The 19,362-nt window shown below is 48.0% G+C and overlaps 1 protein-coding gene across 3 annotated transcripts in view; it reads right to left on the reverse strand.

Moving 5' to 3' along the window:
* Positions 1 to 204: 204 nt before the first annotated feature.
* The window catches only part of SEL1L3 (SEL1L family member 3), a 100,636-nt gene continuing 81,478 nt past the window's right edge, over positions 205 to 19,362 (reverse strand). Inside the window, exons 18-25 of one of the 3 annotated variants that reach the window (XM_040966259.1) lie at positions 16,533 to 16,623; positions 16,359 to 16,443; positions 15,601 to 15,710; positions 11,070 to 11,197; positions 10,338 to 10,440; positions 10,173 to 10,245; positions 9,591 to 9,608; positions 205 to 1,321 (exon numbers count right to left, since the gene is read on the reverse strand). In XM_040966259.1, the coding sequence (XP_040822193.1) occupies positions 1,200 to 1,321; positions 9,591 to 9,608; positions 10,173 to 10,245; positions 10,338 to 10,440; positions 11,070 to 11,197; positions 15,601 to 15,710; positions 16,359 to 16,443; positions 16,533 to 16,623 (730 nt within the window). In that variant the 3' untranslated portion in view covers positions 205 to 1,199. Of the gene's footprint in view, positions 1,340 to 9,590; positions 9,609 to 9,956; positions 10,246 to 10,337; positions 10,441 to 11,069; positions 11,198 to 15,600; positions 15,711 to 16,358; positions 16,444 to 16,532; positions 16,624 to 19,362 lie in introns of those variants that run through there. The other 2 variants (XM_040966258.1, XM_040966257.1) reach the window with 2 other exon arrangements.

The raw sequence follows: 19,362 nt of genomic DNA on the forward strand, positions 1-19,362 counted from the left end.
TCTGGCTCTCTGACAAACAAGAAGGACAATCTCCAACAACAGATGCTGGAGAAGAGCCTGGGTTAGCCTTCATGTTCATGAGCACCAATGGGATTTGGCAGGCAACCCCTTTTCTAATAAAGTATCTTTTTGTGCTTCCTGAACTAGTATGCATGGACTCTATAGGATGTAGCTATGGCAAAGAAAAAAGTCACTTCCCGATAGTCAACTGTATAAAAATAATTTTATTTACTACTGTAAATAAAGTAGTGCAAAGTAGAGTTTGGAGCCACCATATTGCATTACTGATTTATTTACTACCTTAACAGCACACAGACATTCTGCTTTTTCTCCCTTTCCACCTTCCTTTTACACATGCATGCGCACACACACACACACACACACACACTCCCTCTATGGACTCGGGCAAGCATAAGGATGGGGATGAGCTTATGAGCTAAAGCCTCATTTGCTGCAAATTCCACTGCTGCCAGTCTACTCTAAAGGGTAATGCATGGAGAAGACTACACTTAAATAGATGTTTCTTAAATAGAAAACAGAATTTTCTCGATGTTATTTTGTGGATTGCGACTGAAATGTGAGAGACACCTAACAAGGTCAGTAAATCATTTGGAAGCACTACGATCCTAGAAAAATTCAGAGTGAGAAGTGTAAACCAATTTAGAAAGCCATTGTCTTCCCTGTATTTCCGGCCATCAGCTATTTATCTCAAGGTGCCTTCTAATCTCTGGGTTTAGGAAGTCCAAGAGAAATCTGTCACCTGGGTTTTGAGGAGCAGGCCATAGCCCACACAGTTACCAAAACATTATCCACCTGGTAAGGAATGTCACAGTTTGCTGTTCTCTGCTAAAGGGGAATGAGCAGGAGGATCAAGTTCTCAAATGCAGATCTTGGTGTGTAAGAATCTAACCATGCCACCAGGCAAACGATGACACTCCGTACACACAGTCACCAGGAATGCCCTCAACGTCAAGGTGTTCTTCATAGTTGATAACCTTTGGTATAACCACCAATTGTTCTGGGTACCTCCTTATAATTTGATTAAAAAAAAAAAAAACAAAGAAAAAGACGCCAAGTGCAAAATGCGCATCTGGTTGACGAGACATTTAGGAGTTCATCAGCAGAATGCCCTGGCCCCAGCCTTCCAACTGCAGCGGTGGGAAGGATGTTCTCAGCGGAGGAGGCCTGCAGTACCCAGTTCACCCACGTGGCTCCAGGTTGTTAGTGACCGAGGGCTCCTCCTGGTCAGAGGCATCTGCGGCTGGCATCACAGCTGGGTTCTCAGTGGAGGTGGTGGGCTCTGGGGATGCTTGGACTGGCACTGTCAGGGAGCTGCTGGCTGCAAAGACAGGCGCACAACAGGGGTTCAACAACCAGTGTGTGAGGATGCCCACCACTCCCACACTCTGCTGAGCCAGGGAGGAGCCTGACTGATGAGAGAGGCAACCCTCGCCCCCTTGTCTCACTTCTTTGGACTTCAGTGTCATATTCTGTATAACAGATGTGCAATGGTCTCTGCTACTTTTTGACAACCTGGATGCCTGTGTGCTGTGACTCCCAAGCCAACACAGCCTCTCTTCTACACTTTTTGCACTGTGCGTGTATCTTTTATTTCCATAGTGTTGGTGCAATGCAAGCCACCAATTACACCAATCAGTTAGAAACGGGTGTTCAACAAGATAGTTTTACATTTTATGTTGGTAGTTTCCAGAGTGGGGACTTCTGCAGCCCTAGGGACAGCTGGCAAGGTCTGAGGACACCTTGTGGTCATCACCATGGGGCAGGGGGTGCTGCTGGCCCCTTAGTGGACAGGAACCAGGGGCACTGCTAAGCATTCTGCAATTGTCAGGACAGACCCTTCTAACAAGTGATCCAGTTCCAAAGGTTAACAGGGCTGCAAGCTGAAAGACCCTGCTATACAAACCAGGACCAAGACATGTCCTGGTTAGGACCATGGACTAAGTTACTCTTTCTCCTCTGCTTCCAACAAAATGGACAAGGTATTTATATCTCATTGAGCTGCTATAAAGGTTAAATTAGTAAATGCTGACAAGGTGTCAAGAACTGTCTCTGGCACTGCTAACGGTCACTACCAATGCCCAGGTTTCTGGTGAGAATGTTCAGTTACTCATTTCAAGCGTATAGTTTACAAGAATGATGAAAGGGTTGGTGTGTTTGTCACTGTGGTACCCCTGCTATGAGAAAACAGCAGAAGCACGAGGAGTCGAAGAGCTCTGATGGAGGATCTTGAGCAGACTCCTTAATTTTTTTTAGAGCCATAGTTTGAAAAAAAAAAGGGAGGTAGAGTACTTTGCATGATTACGGGATATGTGGTTCGCCTGGTGGCCTGATTATGTCAGAATAACTGTGAGTTTGCCTTTACGCAGTAAAGGTCATTGTTCAGTAGTTTTTCAGTCTTACAAAGCTTTTTTTTTTAATTAGAGCACCCCTCCCCCCACTCCTTTTTTCTTTCTCAGACTTCAAGTTCTTGCTAATAAACACCCTGGGATGGCTCATGTTCATGGATCCGCCACACTCACAGGGGAACCCTAGATGAGCTTCCAAGCCCCTGACCCAGCCTCAGCTGCTGGGGAAATGAACCCACAGCTAGAAGTTCTCTCTCTCTCTCCCTTTCATATACACAAACTACTTTTTTTGAAATACCGATACATGCTATGACGTAGAGACCAAAAACGTTGGCCAAGTGGAAGGAGCCAATCACAAAAGGTTTCATATGGTACACACAACTGTCTCCGTGGTATCTACAGCAGGTGGAATGCAGGTGCCAGTTCAGTGAATGGCTAGAGTGTTTGTCCATGAGATATGGGGTTGCACGACACTGGGTATTAAACCCCATGGAACTGAGTACTTTATAATTATTAACTGTGTGTTCTATGAATTTCAATTTCATTTTTAAAAAATCAATCTCTGTCTCTCCTCTCTGTAGTTCTGCCTTTCAAATAAATAAAAGTAAAATAAATCTTTAAAAAAAAAGAGAGATCCTTTTTTAAATTTTAAAGATTTCCAAATGTCCATCCTGAAATGCATGCTGACAACTGACTTTTGGACAGACCCCTTCAAGAGTTCCACCTTAAGCAACCCATGGGAAAATGAAGTTAAACAGTAAAAGATTTTGGTGCAAGAAAAAAAAAAAGTGTGATAATGCATATGTAATATGCATTTTTCCTAGTATGTGCTTGCCATGAATTTAATATTCCATGTATGCATGAACTTGTTTCAAAATTTAGGGGCACAAAAATAAGCTTAACTTCTAATTCTACTTTCCATAAACATTTCCTCCCTAAGATTTATTTTGTTTATTTGAAAGACAGTGGCACAGTGAGGGAGGGAGGGAAGATAGGAGGGATGGAAAAGAGGGAAAATCTTTGATTTTCTGTTCACTCCTCAAATGGCTGCTACAGTTAGGGCTGGTCCAGGCTGAAGCCTAGAGCCAGGAACTCCACCTGAGTCTCCCACATGGGTAGCAGAAGTGCACGCACTGGGCCATCTCCCACTGCTTCCCCAGGCGCACGAACAAGGAACTGGGTGGGAAATGAGGCAGCCAGGACTCAAAGCACTGCTCCAAAATGCAATGCAGGCGCTGAAGCGATGGCTTAACTGCTGTGCCACACTGTGCACTCCTGAACTTTCCCAAGTGCCGTTACTATCCATGGTCATTTCCCAGGACCCATCCTAGGAAGCTCAGGGATGGGTCCCAAAGCCATTGTCTGGATGACAGGACTTCTCGCTGCTGCTCCCTTACAAATCCTACAGCAGGTGTGGGACTAGAGACTGCTTAGAAAGGATGAGACACTGTGGGGAACCCAGGGTGTTGAATGATGTGACACCTCTAGGGTCATTAAAGTCATTGCTCTGGCCAATGATCTGGTAACCGAAATCCAACAATGACGTCCAAAGACCACGCAGCTGTAGCCAGGAGACCCAACACGGCCAAGTCTCATGTTTCTGCTACTGGCGAACTGTGACCTTGGAATACTGCCAAACTGCAGCTAGTTCAGGCCTAAAATGTTTGGCTCCTACAGGCCTCCTTTTGGTCACCTGCAGCAGATGATGTCCAAGGGCTATGCTCTTCCCATGAAGTCTGAGCAAGTTAACGAGGTACTAGGGCACATTTTGTCAAGCCTATGAAATGTTTCAGTCACCATGGAAACAAGATAAATCAGCAATCAGTTTTCCAATTAAACTAAGGGAGCAGGGCGGGGCGAGAGGTGGGGACTTGGGAAGCCAGCGTGCAAGTGCTGAGGAAATGCCTAATTAGTATCGCCACCATTTCAATCTTCTGCTAAGAACATAACAGGGGTCCCGGCTGTTTCTATAGTGGGCTTGTTATTATCCACGCAAGAACTCTCCTCTTCTGTGGGGGTTACAATCAGCACACAGGCACCCCACAGCCACTAATTTATAAGTGGGCTCCTTGGTCCTGCTCACCCAGACTGTGTGCTTATTTTATTACTGGACTAGAATCAAGGTAACCAGGAGAACAAGCATGCTGGTTAAAAAATTACAGGGGAAACACCAGCACCAAGTGAAGTGATTTGTGGACGGCTTGCTGCCTGCCTGGGGGATGTTTTCTGTGCATTAGCGGACTCATCAGGGGTTGGTTAGAAGGCCAAGGCCAGAAGCAGCCATCGCCTGTTCTAGTGTAGCTCTGGACCCAAGGTTAGCTTTTGTGTTTTTAAACAGCTGGGCAACAATCAAAGGAAATGTGACATTTCATGGCAAGTGAAAAATGCTGAAATTGAAATCTGGGACGTATAGCAAAGTTCTCTCAGCAAGCCAGCCACAATGGCTACGTTCAAGGGCCAAAATGAGCAGGGTTGAGCCACTGAGCTTGCCACAGCCCTGGAAACACAACACATTTCTTTTCTGGGCCTTTCACAGGAAAAGCTTGCCCATCCTTCCTGGAACCACTATGGAAAAGCATCTGGGCACCTGATAGACAGTAGGATGTAGGCATTTCATTCAATCCCAAGAGGCACAATGTGTGCAAAGAAGAGACATAAGGGAACTTCAAAGGCTCATGGGAAAAAGGAATAGGGACCAGCACCGTGGCACAGCTGTTGTCTGTGACGCTGGCATCCCATATGAGCGCCAGTTCAAATCCTAGCTGTTGTGCTTCTGATCCAGCTCCCTGCTCATGTGCTTGGGAAAACAGTGGAAGATGGTTCAAGTTCTTGGGCTCCTGCCAGTTGTATGGGAGACCTGAAGGGAGTCCTTGGCTCCTGGCTTCCGCCCAGACTTGGCTGTCACAGCCATTTGAGGAACGACCTAGCAAGTATCTCTCTCTCTTGTAAATTGACTTCTTAGCAATGGAACTGAAAGGAAATTTTAGTGCAAAAATTGTTTTGAAGTCCATGCAAAGTTGTCCAAATGCTCATTTCCTAGAAAACAGGATCCCACAAAGACGATCAGCCCCCAGCATGAGGGCCTCTCGGTGTCTCAGTGCCCAGGGCAGACCGCAGATTCCTGTCATTGAAACATTCTGAGAAGCAGAGACACTGGGGAGCGTGCCAAGAGTAATGAGACAGGACACGAATACAGCCTCGCCATTAAACCTCTCTGACTTTAAGGCTATTGTTCTTTTCCTGAGCACTACTTTGTGACATTTTACTGTAATTTTAGCAGAAATCTCATTAACTGGAAAGTCAGAGGACAGAAAAAGAGTAGGAACAGGTTTAATTAATCTTGTTTCCATCATCTCAGTCTGTTGAAAAAAAAAAAAGAAGAAAAAGAAAAAACACTAGACCAACCACTTCGGCAGAAAGGATGAGTTGGCTTAAATGGTGACTGGCTGGGATGGGCTGATGTCGGTTGGTTTCCAAGGAGGTTTGTGACAGGGCACATGTGGAGACAGTTTTAGACAGGCTTTCTTCGGGGATTTTTTTGTTTGTTTTACAAAACCTTGGTTCATTAAGGTAGCTACTCTTAGAGCCCTGCACAGGGAAGGGAGAGGGAGAGTGTGATTTGTTTCATGCAAGGAGCCAGGCAGGGGAGCTTTCTGGAGCCTGCAACGTGGCTGAGTGGGGGTGGAGTCCTCACCGTGTGTCTCAGCAATCCAAGACAGGTTTAGGGGAACAAGGCTCATGGTGCCCAGCTTCGGCAAAGGTGTGAGCAGGGAAGACTCCCAGACAATCCAGAGCTGCGAAGCCACTGGACACGTGGGAAGGGAGACCTAGGCCAGGACAGTTCAGGTGACCCTAGAATTATCCAGAGCCCAGGAATCTTCCGCCACCTGGGGAGTCTCAAGAAAGACTGAGCTAGCTGGTGGAATGTGAGTAGGGAGTCCAAAACCAGTACCTACGGCTAGCACTGTGGCACAGTGGGGTGGCACCCGAGATGGCAGCATCCAGCAGCAACACTGGTTTGAGTTGCAGCTGGTCCACTTCCAGTCCAGCTCCCTGCTAATGTGACTAGGAGGCAGTGGAGGATGGCTCAAGTGCATGGGCCCTGGGAACCTTGTGGGAGACTTGGAGGTTGCTGCAGGCTCCTGGCTTTGACCTGGCACAACTCTGGCTGCTGTGGCCATTTGGGGAACAAACCAGTGGATGGAAGACTTCTCTGTTTCTAACCCTTCTATCTTTGTTGTTCCACTGTTCAATAAAAGAGATGTACAATATTTTGTGTGTACCACCTCAGGGTTTTTGATAGGGTAGCCTGTTTCAATGCAATTATATGTTGACTACTAGGGTAGATCCAGCTATTTCAGTGTTGGTGCTACCAGGTGTCAATGTGCTCTTCTTGCAAGTCAAGTGCCAGGAGGACATTACTGCTGGGGCGTCAGCAGCTACTATTTGTAGAGTTCTGGAGTTCTAAGTGTTGTCTCACTTGCTTCTTTCAGCAACAACAGGCAGTAGGCATTCTACTATACCTGTTGTTTCACAGAGCAAGCCCAGTTAGGAAACCTCCCTCACCCTGGCCACACAGCACTAACACTTGCTCTGTATTGCTGGCCTTCAGAATGCCAGACACCTAAAGGTGGTCAAGCCTGTGATGTGCTAACTCAGGAGGGAAACCAATGGACAGTGTCATGGAAGGCTTGGTTCCAAACTATTCATTTTGAGGAACAATTGACTGAAAAAGTGCCAATCACAAAAGCATCCTTAACTGGCAACAATTAGCCTCACCTAAAGCCCTAGGGTCACCCTTGTCATGCTCAAGTCCACATCCTCTTCCTACATTGCTCATCTGTACCCAGAGCTCCATTACTGGGTTCACTTGGTAACAGCTGGCTGTCTTCTCCCAGGGCCAGGCATGGGACCCTGAGCACCAGCTATAGGAGACACCAGTAGTAGAAACTGGTGCCTCTGAGTGCCCTCTGGCTACCTCTCCCCACCTCTTTATGCCTCTGCCATCCTATCTGGTCATCCCAGAAGGCACCTGCTACTGGTGGGTTCCTCACTGTGGGGACACATCTAGGGTGTGAGGAGATCTTTCTTCTGTTATTTGTGGGTCCTTATGACTCCAGGTAGGCCAAGGAGTTGGCTGTGTGGGCCACCTTGGGCTCTTTTTGGGAATGCAGACTCTCAGGACAGGTGCTGGGTATAATGGAGAAGTAACTGTCTGGGATGCCTGTATCATATCAGAGTGGCTGGTTCAAATCCCAGCTCCCCCACTTCAACTCCAGCTTCCTGCTGATGTGCATGTTGGGAGGTAGCAGGTAATGGATGAAATACTTGGGTTCCTACCACCTATGTGGGAGACCTGGATCAAGTTCTGGGTTTCTGGCTTTGGCCTGGTCCAGTCCTGGCTGCTGGAACATTTGGAGAGTGTTCCAGTGGATAGAAGATCTGTCTCTCTCTCTCTCTGCTTTTAAAGCAGATGAATTAAAATAAACAAACAAAAAAAATCTTAAAGAGCTGCAGCTCAGACCCTTTGCCAGACCTTCTGATTCTACATGAGTCTTAAGTGATTCATGTGCACATTAAAATGAAAATACGCCAGGCTCAGCTTTGCCGATGGACATGGATATCACTGTACTGTAATTCCTCTTCTTTGCACAGCTAACAGGGCTGTCTGTTGACTTTGGACATGTGTGTGAAGGTCATTAACAACCCTGAATTTCACAGCAAAGCGTGAACACATGTGCTGGCCCATGTTTGCTGTGTGATGCAGCACTGGGTTGGCCAAGGGGAAGAGTCTGTCTTTGACAGGGCTTTGATGATGGGGCTTGAAGCTGCCCAGCTCTTCCATGTTTATGTTCTCCTCTGGGAAGGCCACATCACCTGTGTGGTCTCTGCTTGCTCCTCTGTAGGATGAAGGGCTTTGAACCAAATTACTTTAAAATTCGATTTGGATGGAGCCTGCTCTGGGTCAAGAAAGAAGGGAGTATGTGCTGGAAGAGGCAAGTAAGAAAGTCCAAAGAAAAATAAAAAGCAGAGACAATGTAAGAAAGAGCCAGGAGGACACAGAAGGGAAAAAGACATTGAAGGCAGAAGGGACAGGGAGACAGGAATGTGGAGAGACTGACAATGAAGACAGGAAGAAAAAAGAAAAGAACGGCTTCTGATAACAGCAATTCCACCAGCCCATGAATTTTCATGGCTACCAGCTGGCATAAAATCATAAAGACAATTTTCGGCTCCTCTAATGGAATTGCATTTGTAATAATCATAACAATATTTCTACAGAGTAAAAATGACAAAGATAATTTGAAATGGAAAACACCGACAAGATGCAAAATAAACACGCTATCCTTGGCAACAACACATTAAGGGATGGGATGGAATGTGCCTGAGGAAATGCATTGCCGGGTCACCTGAAAGGTCCCCAGGCTGGGAGGGCTTTGGCTGTTCCCCGGGGGAACCTGCTCAGGTAAATCAGGGGGAGATGATGTCCCTTGAGCCTTGTGAACAAGGACTTCCTCCATCCTACGGAGAGCCAGGGGATGGCTGTCCTTTTGCTTTTCAGCACCTGCTGAACCAACAGTGGCTCTGGGAGGCTCTGACATCATGTCCGGTCCATCATCTTCGCTTGTGAACACCCCTGTTTGTGTGACTAAGCCCAGCCCCCTCCGCAGCTGCCCTAGATGGTGGTAAACAGCAGCGAATGGTGGCAGGGCCGGGGGTGGCTCTGAGCATCTAATAAGTTGTCAATGGCTGTGAAGGCCAGCTCCCAGTGCTTCCCTCGAAGCCAGCCAAGTGAGGAACTGAGCAGCTAAACACAATAGCAAGCACTCGTTGAAAAGGTTTTATGTGCCAGATACATGCCAGGCAGAGTTAACATTTAACTATAGGAGTCATTTTGGTGTCTTTTCTCACCTAACATATTTTCCCCCTTTCTATCCCTAGAAGTTATAGTTCATCTGATTTTATTGATAAGAAATTGGGAGACCAGCAAGGTGAAAGAACTTGGCCGTGAGTCACAGCTAGTGTAATCCCCAATAGGAGTGACTAGCATATTCTTCCTTTAACTGCTACCCAACCCAGCTCAGAAAACCACCAGAGCTAAGTTTGCATCAGGCTGGGTCCAGCATCACTGCGCATGCCTGCTGGGTGCCCCGAGTCCACGACATGGGTGCTCTGAACTCACCATAAGGTTTTAAACTTTTTCCCTGTCTGAATGCTTACAGCAAGGAGTGGGATCCCCAGCTTTCCACTAAGGTGTTTCAAAGGCAGGTTTTGAGGTACACGGGAAGAATTTTAATACAAGACATATTTTCGTAAGCTTATTTTTCTTTAAAAACAAACAACACTTACTTTGAAAAATTCAATAATCTGGGGGCAGGGGCTGGTGTTGTGCCTAAGACACTGACATCCCATGTTGGAGGGCAGGATCGAGTCCTGGCATTTTCACTTCTAATCCAGCTCCCTGATGCTGTGTCTGGGAAGGCAGTGGAAGATGGCCCAAGTGCTCTGTTTGGGCCCCACGTGGGAGATCAGCATAGTTCCTGGCTTGTGGCTTTGGCTTGGCCAGGCCCAGGATATTACATCCATTTGGGGAATGAATCAGAAGATGGAAAGTTATCTTTTTCTGTCTTTCAAATCAATAAAATAAATTTTTACCAATAATTTTGTAGTTTCTCTTCACCCAACGATTATGACACCTGCCACCCCACAGGCAAGAGGACCTTGTACAAGAGCATCCCAGGACACAGCAAGACTGAGGGCTAAAGGAATCCTCCTTTTTGATATTGGCTTTGTAGAGTTCCTTACCTGAGACAGACTGGAAATACTGCACAGTCCAGGCGATCAATACCGATAGCACAAAGGTTCCCAGAAAATAGATCTGCAAATGTCCAAAGCACACATTAGGCTGCTGACAAAGGGCATGGGCCACGCGGCTGGGGCTGGGGCTGGGGCTGGGGGACAGGTACCTACCAGGGCAGAGTGCAGGACAGTGCTCCAGAGAAGCCGCAAGTGTAGGTAGAGCCAGGCCAGGGAGCAGGGGCTGAAGGATTCCTCGCTACTGTGGTTCCAGCACCTGCAGACAAAGCAGGGGACAGCTCGACATGCAGGCTCCCTCGGCCAGCACTGCTCATGGCCTCGGAGCCACGTGCACCTGCTTGGGCACAGGCAGGCACACTTGTCTTTTTAACACCAGGGCTATGGGCTCTGGGCCCATAGGTAGGCCCATGGGGTCCTTACGAAGAGGTGACAGGTCAGGCAGGACTCTACCACCCCGGAGGGTGGGACTGGCATAACACTCTTCCCTTGTGTGTGTGTGTGTGGGGGGGGGCGGGGATTGGCCAAAGTCCTACTCTCTAGAAAAATCTCCCTATCTTCCAGAAAAGCAGAGGTTAATTTCTACATTTTTCCCACTTTCATGGAAAAATCTTAGTCAGCATTTGAACTTTAGAACAAGCACATTCTACATCTTCAGCCTCAAGATACTAGGAAAGAAATTATGTTTGGGTCTGGCTGAGGCTTCTCTAATAGCCACAAATTTCAGTCCCCCCACCACCCTTCTTTTTATAACAGCTCACATAAAAAAAAAAATACATAAAGAGAAGGCCAATTTGAACCAAGAAAAGCAAACTCGAGCTGAGAAGCCCACCAATAGCCAGCTGGGTCTCTCCTGATTACTCAGTATTCAAGGGGCTCTAAGCTCACCTTTCGTACAGTTCCCGGAGAATAGAGATGTTACTGGAATGGAGAGCTGGGTCAATTTCCAAGAAGTCCAAAATATGGTGTGGGATGATAGCACCTTCTTCAATTAGCAGGGCCAGGTTAAAAAATCCCTAAAAGCAAGCCACCAAACAAACTCATCAACTCCTCATCATAAAATCCAGAACACACCCTTCAGGACAACACAAACTTTTATAACCTCTAAATTTTCTTTGCCATCCCAGAGCCAGATGGTTTTGTCATCCTCACTGATGGATTGTGTCTCTCCATCTATGCACTTGAGAAATTTATTGGCAGGAGAACCAGGAGGCTTTCCGAGGCTGCTGGGTCCCATCTGCTCCGAAGCCAGCCAACCGGGAGTTCTAGCCTTCCCGGTACATACCCGCAAAACAGAACTTGCTGGAAAATGTGCCCTTGGATCATCCATACACCAGGCCACAGAGGTGAAAGCAATTCCCAATGCTCGGGATCTAGGCCCAGGGTAGCCATCTGCCTATCCCAACATCCTGAGGCTAGCAGCCCTGCCTGTGACTGACACCTTCCTGCCATGTGTCTTCCTTTAGGCCATTTGCTTCTCTTAGGCCAGTGTGGAGACCTCCAAGATTCCCAGGCCTTCCTCTGAGGCCTTGCACTTGACAGTTGGAGGAGGACCAAGGTGATGACGCTGGGCAGGTGCAATAAAGTAAGAGCTGACCGCACACAGGAGGAGGCCAGCAAGGCACCCAAAGGAGACGCATGCACCGCTGGATGCTGAGCACATGGCCAGATCACAGAGCAGAGGGAAAATGAAGCGCTTCCCACCACTGGAGTTTCACACATTGCACTGGGTTATTGCCCTCCAAAGACTGCCTGACTGTGTTCTAATGGCTTCTCTTCTTCCTCCAGTCCCACTCTTTAGTGACCACAGACAACAGTGGAAGTAAAAGTCACCCTCCACGTTCACACTGGGAATGCTACGCTAATTGCCATTCTATTTTCCATCTATCCACTCAATCCCCATAGCAGTAAGCTGCAGTGGGTACTACTACCCTCTCTAGTTTACAAACAGAGTCAGAGGGAAGCACAGTGAATTTAAGGAAATTGCCCCAAGTTACACAGGCTGGAGCATGTCAAAGCCGGCTCCACCTGCGAGCAGACAGGATCCAGAGACTCAGCTCTTAACTCCCACCAGGCTGCCCAAAATCCTCTACAGAGGTCAAGGCGTTGATGATCTTCAAGATGCACGCACACACACACACACACACACACGAGCAAAAAATAGAATTTGTCTCTAATCCTCAACAGGAAGGTGCTATTAAAATGTAAGGAAGTAGAAGAAAAGAGAAAACATTATTTTACAAAATTGCAAAGTCTCTTACTGATGGAAAAACAAGGTTAAAAGAAGTGGGGAACAGGGGCCAGCGTAATGTGAAGGGCTGCCTCCCATGACTCCGGCATTTCATGTGGGCGCTGGTTTGAGTCTCGGCTCCTCTCCTTCAGCTCTAGCTCCCTGCTAAAGGCCTGGAAAAGCAGCAGGGGGTGGCACAGGTGCTTGGACCTCTGCTTCCATGTGGGAGATGAGGAAGAAGATCCTGGCTCCCGGCACTGGCCTGGCCCACCTGCAGCCACTGAGGCTGTCGGGGGAATACATGAGAGATGGAGGATCTCTCTCTGTCCGTCTCTCTCTCTATAACTCTGTCTTTCAAATAAACAAAAAGAAGCAGAAAATACATTAGGGAAATTGGAATGTAATTGCTTTAAGTCCATTATCTACTATGCAAATGTATAAAAGGACTATTTACGATTTGAATAAAAAATATCAAAACTCCATTGGATAAACAGATGAAGGGAGAGACGAGATAATTCATATAAACAAGATTTATCAACTGTATGTAAAACCATACACCCTCGTTGGCAATTTAATAAATGTCACTTAAAACATTCACGAAACATCAACTTATAGTTATTCAATCAGAAAACATGAATGAGGAAGGCGTCGGTGCCTACAAGATTTCAGCCATCTCTCTGTAGTTAATCCTGGTTCCACGTGGGATATTAACTGGAAAACCTTTCCAGAAAGCAGATAGGCAACATGTGATCAACAAGTCATAAAACCGTTTTGACTGCCTGACTCAGAGCACTCTCAGATTCTAAGGCAGTTACTCTAGACAACAGGAACGACAGAAAGACGGCTCAATGCAGCACCAGCTGCAGCTCTGCTTGGTGGACTGTAATTCCCATGCAGGGCAGAATATTATTTAGCTTCTTCTTGGTTTTTTTTTTTTCCCTTCATAATAGATTTGCTTATTTTTGATGGTGTTTGCATAGTAGAGAAGGACACATGCCATGTGGACCACCGGTAAGGGCAGGAAGGGCCAAGAGATGAGGGAAAGCTCGGTGCGATTGGAGAAATATGAGGTCAGTCAATGGGTACGCACGCTGGCGAACCGAGGCATCAGCAGCCACCAACCAGACAAAGCTTCGGAGAGGACGGCTCACCAGCCTCTTCCCCACCCCAAAGACGAGGCGGCTGCAGAGCACTGATTAAAGGCGCCACGTAATAACGTGCACAGAGCCCTGCAATTAGTGACCCGAGAGATTCCAACAGTGGCAGGACCCTTGTAGGCAACAGGTCAGGGACTGGAGGCGAGTAGGCAGCCCAGTCACAGAGCCACAGAGGCAGTCTTTGATGTCCACACAGAGACTGAAATAGCCACACTGAAGAAGAATCAACAGCCTGTGTCAAGGAAGGGCGCTTCTTTCCACAGTCAATGCAGTATGGCAGCGACACTGGCTCGCTCTCTCGCAGGAAACATAACAACAGAGCAGGCACATCACGGGGGCCGAGGAGAAGGGCGTGCTTGGATCTTGGGCACAAACTCCGCATGAAGCCACATGACCAAGGAGATAGATGCTGCTGTCGGCCCAGCTGGCCGTGGGGAAAACACAGCGCTGGATGTGGCGACATGCCACATTCAGACAGGGACACTTCAAAAAATTCACGGAGAGGCAGAATGAAAATAGACTTAAGAGCTACATTTTGGAAGACTGTGCATAGTCTTTGTTCAAAGAAAATACTACTACAGGTTTCCTGGGGGCTTTTGTGAAGACTCTGAAATGCAGGGACTCTGAATTTTCTTTCCACATCAAAATAAGATTATCTTTAAATTCCATCTATCCAAGAACTTTTTGAGTTATGAAATAAGAAAGATGTGGAGTTTTATCAGGTGTATGTGATGTTCCTTCAATTAAAAGTAAAGAAACACATGGAGTGGGGATGAGTTTCTAACTTCTACTCAGAGTCCACCAGACACCTGCCACATCCGAGGGGCACAACTGTTGCATCTGGAAAATGACCATGGGATCTTCACAGAGGCATTTCAACGCGCACAGAGACCAAGAACAACGGCTTTACAGCGCTGTCATTAGGAATCTGCAGCAGGAACTCCCGCAGGCAAGCGTTGCAGAAGCACTATTAAAATTAGTGGGGGAAAAAGGTTTGAGGAAAAACAAGATCTTTGCAGTCTCAAACTATCACCCTAAGAGACCTATGAATTAGAAACGGGAAAATGTTAACTTGACGGAGGAGACACTTTAAGATGCCACCCTAGCCAAAGGATGGAAACCGAACTCAGAGCAGCCAACTGGACGTGATGCACCTGTCAGACGGTGCTTTGGGAAGCATATTTCGCCTCCAACCATACGCTCATTCTATTCATGGGAAAACATAAGATGAACCCGCACTGAGGGATGTCCTATCAAAAGCCCAGCTAATTTGGGTTGTCTCCCAGAGTCTCAATGTCATCAAGATAGCGAAAACCTCAAGAACGGTGATAGACGGAGATTGCCAGAAGAAACGGGACAATTGTACATAATGTGGGGTCCTGCGTTGGTTCCCGGAACAGAATGTGGTATTAATGATAAAAACCAGTGAAATCTAAATGGAGTCTGAGTACAGTCAATGGCACCATCCCCATGGTAGTCTTAGTTTTCACTGTGGTTCTGTAACAAGTGAGCGCCGTGGAAGGCTAAGTGACACGTGGACGGGAATTCTGAGATTACTGCAACATTAGGAAGAGAAAAGGAAACTCCGCTTTGAGAAGCCCTGTCACCGAGGTGCGGCGGCCACACTCTGATCGCCTGAGCTGCCACACGGTGACGTCGCGGGAGAGGATCTGCTCGGAACACCTCGGGCGTGGAGCCGGAAATCTAAGCCCCGGCTCTGGCTTCTTGCTTCCTTCATGGCTGCTTGCCCCTGAGAAACGTGCTCTCTTGCAGAACCGCGGTCTCTTCAGCTATAAAATGGGTGTAACGACCTCCACCTGCCTGAGATTGCGGCGGCAACACTGCAGGGAATGCAACAGGTTGTCAAAAATAAGCTTACTCCAGTGATGTTTAGTGCCCCCAGGAAGTGTGGCAAGACGGACGCAGACATGGGTGAAGACAGACCGCCCGCTGTGTGACGTACGTGGGCAGAGAGCACGCCGGCAAGCCCACACATGCGCACTGCCAAGAGCTGGCTCTGCTGTCTGCTCACCTGGGAGTCTCCGTCCAGAGCTGCTTGGGCGTACATCTGCACAGACAGCTCGAGGTCCTGGGACTGGTTCTGGTGGCCATAGTAGTAAAGATCTCCCATCTTCAAGTACGCTGCAAGACACAAAGTGCAGACCTGTTCATCTGTGCCACTCACACCACCCAGGGCTTCTCTTACTAGAATCTGCGCCTGCGAGGCTGCTGGAGCACTCTGCGAGCTGGGACCAAAGGCTATGGAGTGGGCAGGCAGGGAAAGGCACTCACTGCCACAGACAAGGCCCAAAGCAGACGGAAGTGGAAAAATCCTCAGTTTTTTTTTTTTTCCGGTCAACACCCTGCAACCTTCTGCTAGCGTTGGCCGAGATTCATGGGAAGGCTGCGCGCAGAGAAGTCTGGGAACTGTAGTTTCTGGAACCAGACCCACCCACACAGAGCCCGGCTGAGGGACCTGGGAAGACGCCAGAGAGCAAAATGGCAAATGACTGACCCAGGGACCCGTCTGCCCTCGCCTGCTTTGTTGAGTTCTCACTGATGGAGAAGAGACGGTGAGTGTGCGTGCAGCATGGGACGAGGGGCCAGGAACCGGGGCCCCACAGGAGGCCGACAGCTGAGCACAGCCACGGTCAACAGCAGAAATTGGTCCCCTCTTTCCTAAATGCTCTAGAAGCGTCACACGTCACACACGCTGTTGGTGGATTCCTGTTACCAGGATGAACAACAGCCCGCCACGCTTCAATCCAGCACCCATTCCTCTACACATACCAAATGAAGGAGCATCGATTTGAAAAACAGAGAGATTATAGTATCTCCAAACACAATTAATACTCAGGTATCTCCCAGCCAGGTCCTATGAGGGAAAAGAGAGCAAAAGTTACTTCATGCCTCGTCTGGCCCCTTGACTAATCCTAGAGCAACTCTGCGAAGGCAGCCACTCACCGGCCTCTCCTCACAGATGTGTGCTAAATTTGTCTGTGACACTTCAATTCCAGTTTCTGCTGCTAAAACATAATACAGCAGAGCTTCATGCCTAAAAATAGATGATTAATAATAAATTTCATACAGTGGTTCTAATAGTCACAGAGAGCTTGATATTCAAACAGAAGGCAGCATAAAATAAGCAGGTTTTTTTTTAAACCACAAAATCATGATTTTTTTTTTTCAAAATAAGTACTGTTGTTAAAAATATTGCATGCACTGATTTATTTTCCATCTTAAAGGCTGAGTGCTTCCAGATAAGGTTGGGAGCTAATTGGTGCAACAGCTACCTCTACTGGTCAGGGAGTGTGTTGCATGCCGGCTGGCAGGCAGCCGTTGGTCCCTGGTCTTTGAATCCTTCCATCCTTCCTTAGAGAAGATGAGTGGTATTAAGGAAAGCCTCATGTGCTTTGCAGTCCTCTGTTCGGTAAAAGGCTTTACAGGGCTTAGGCGTCTAAACAAGCTTAATTAAAGCTGAGCTTGTGTCGTGCAACAGAAGTTTGGCAATGAGAATGCAATTTACAAGGCACTCATATCAATGGCCAACATGTGTACGGAAAATGCCTCTTGCTACTCAGTAACGGCGACTTACTGGATGGCGGCAAAGGAAGAAGTGTCCACTTTGCGCCTACAAAGGACTGACACTACAGTCCTGCCAGAAGGTCTGGCGCAGGCTTGGGGCAGTGGACATCTTCCCACAGTCACTGTTGGTGGGGACTGATACAGGGCGTCCGGAGGCCCCCCGTGCTGGGGGGCGTCCTGAGGCTGCCTGGTCTTCCTGCTCTCCCTTGTGGGGCGGTTATTCTACAGAAACAGCCCAAGGCACAAGCAAAGACTTGAGTGCCAAGGAGCTTGCGGCACAGCTGTGTCTAGGAACCAAGCAGAGGGAAGCAACGCTGAGAACCAATCTATCTAAAAATTGTGTGTATTTAAATAAACCCAGATGTGGCCAAAGAAAGCTGTAGTGCAAGGATATTTGAAAGCATCGCAAAACGTTGATGCAAAATTTTCATTCAATGAAAAAAGAAAAGCAGTGCATAAAACAGCAGCTTCTATTCTTGTCAAACAAAAGTAAGGTTGAACATGTACCTACACACACACAAACACACACATCCTTGTATATGCAGAAGGAGAAAAACCAGCCTAAAATCATCTACCAAAATGCAAACAATACTAACTTCTTGGACAGTGAGAATGCAAACAATTTTTATTTTCCTTTTTGTGCTTAACCTGACATCTTTCATTTCCTATGTGCTACTCGCTAGATATTTATTGCCACTCAGAACAGCTGTTTCTAAAGCTGATTTTTCATTTCCAGTGGTGACTATGAACCATGCCTCCGTGTTGTCTTTACCCGGGAACTGGTGTAGGGGAGGGTGCAGAAGCCCTGGGCCAGGGAGCAAAGGAAAAACCAACTCGGAAGTTGACCTTTCTGCGCTGCTACAAGCTGCTCAGGCAGACCAGCTAAGGAGACACTGACCACTACCAATCAGATTAGGATGGTCAGGCCTTCAGTCAGACCCGGTGCAGGCCACAAGCCCTGTGGCTGCTGAATGAGCCATCGCCAGCCTCTGAGAGACCCTAGCAGCCGACCAATGAGCCGTGACTCATGCAAATAGGCCAGCCCAGGAACTGCAGCTCTCAGAAGACGCCTGGGGAGTCTCTGCTGCCATCCTGTCAGAGTCCTGCTGGGTGCACAGGGCTCCTCGGAAGGGGGAAGGGGCTTGGACGCAGGGCGAGCTTGCAGAAGCTCCCATCACTCCTAGGCAAAGAATCCGCTCCCGACGCCTTAGTCTCAGCTTCCTACAGACACTGGGGCTTGTTCTAGCACCTCCGTTTCCACCGGTTCAGAGAGGGAGCCGACCTGCAGCCTGACTCTCACACCCATCAGGCTCTCAGAAGGGTCTCCGGCAGGGGGCTCACGTCATGATGAGCTGGGATGGGAGAGGAGGCTCCTGAGTTAGACCCTTTCTAGAAAAGCATTTGCTGCAGCAAACTCGGGAGGCAACACCTTGGCTCCAAAGCCGTCCTGGTGGTGGGAGAGGTGGACTCCTACTGTCCAAATGCTGGACAGACCTGGAGGATCCATGGAACAGAATTCCAAAGGGTTTCAGGGAGGAAGTGGAAATACTGAGCAGACCTCAGAAATACTGACCCCCTCTCTGGCGGTGGGTACAGTGGCACCTCCTGCAACAAAGGCATCCCACACGGGATGTCCTGCTTGCTCCACTTGTGATCTAGCAGCTCCCAGCTAATGACCTAGGAAAGCAGCGGAGGATGGTCCAAGCGCTTGGGCACCTGCACTCACATGGGAGATCCAGAAAAAGCTCCACTAGCCTGGCTTCGGCTATTGCAGCCATTTGAGGAGGGAACCAGCGGGTGGAAGATCTCTCTCACGCTGTCTCTTCCTCTCTCTGTGTAACTCTTACACTGAAAAAACCCTGTGCCTTCCACTGTGTGGACTCCAGCATCTAACACCCGTGTCCCCTGTTGACACCACTAGTTCTTACATAGCAAAGAGCCAGTAACAGGTGGAGGTTTCACTCTGAACCCAGACTCTCTCAACAGACTTGAACTTTCGTGACATGACACCTGTGCAGGACCACCCTCTGGTTAGGGCCCCCAGCACTCGGTTCTTTCCTCAATGAGCTTCCACAGAAAACCATCCAAATGTATTCATTGAGATGGCTCTACACTTACATTCCCAGAGTAACTTGTGCCACCCTTGCTCAAGGCAGGAGGCCTGAAGCTATGCCACCCTACTAGACCGTCCTTCCAGGAATGCCCTTAC

The sequence above is a fragment of the Ochotona curzoniae genome, unplaced genomic scaffold (genome assembly GCF_017591425.1).
Source record: "Ochotona curzoniae isolate NIBS_2020 unplaced genomic scaffold, NIBS_Ocur_1.0 scaffold_4505, whole genome shotgun sequence".
NCBI classification, from domain to species: Eukaryota; Metazoa; Chordata; class Mammalia; order Lagomorpha; family Ochotonidae; genus Ochotona; species Ochotona curzoniae.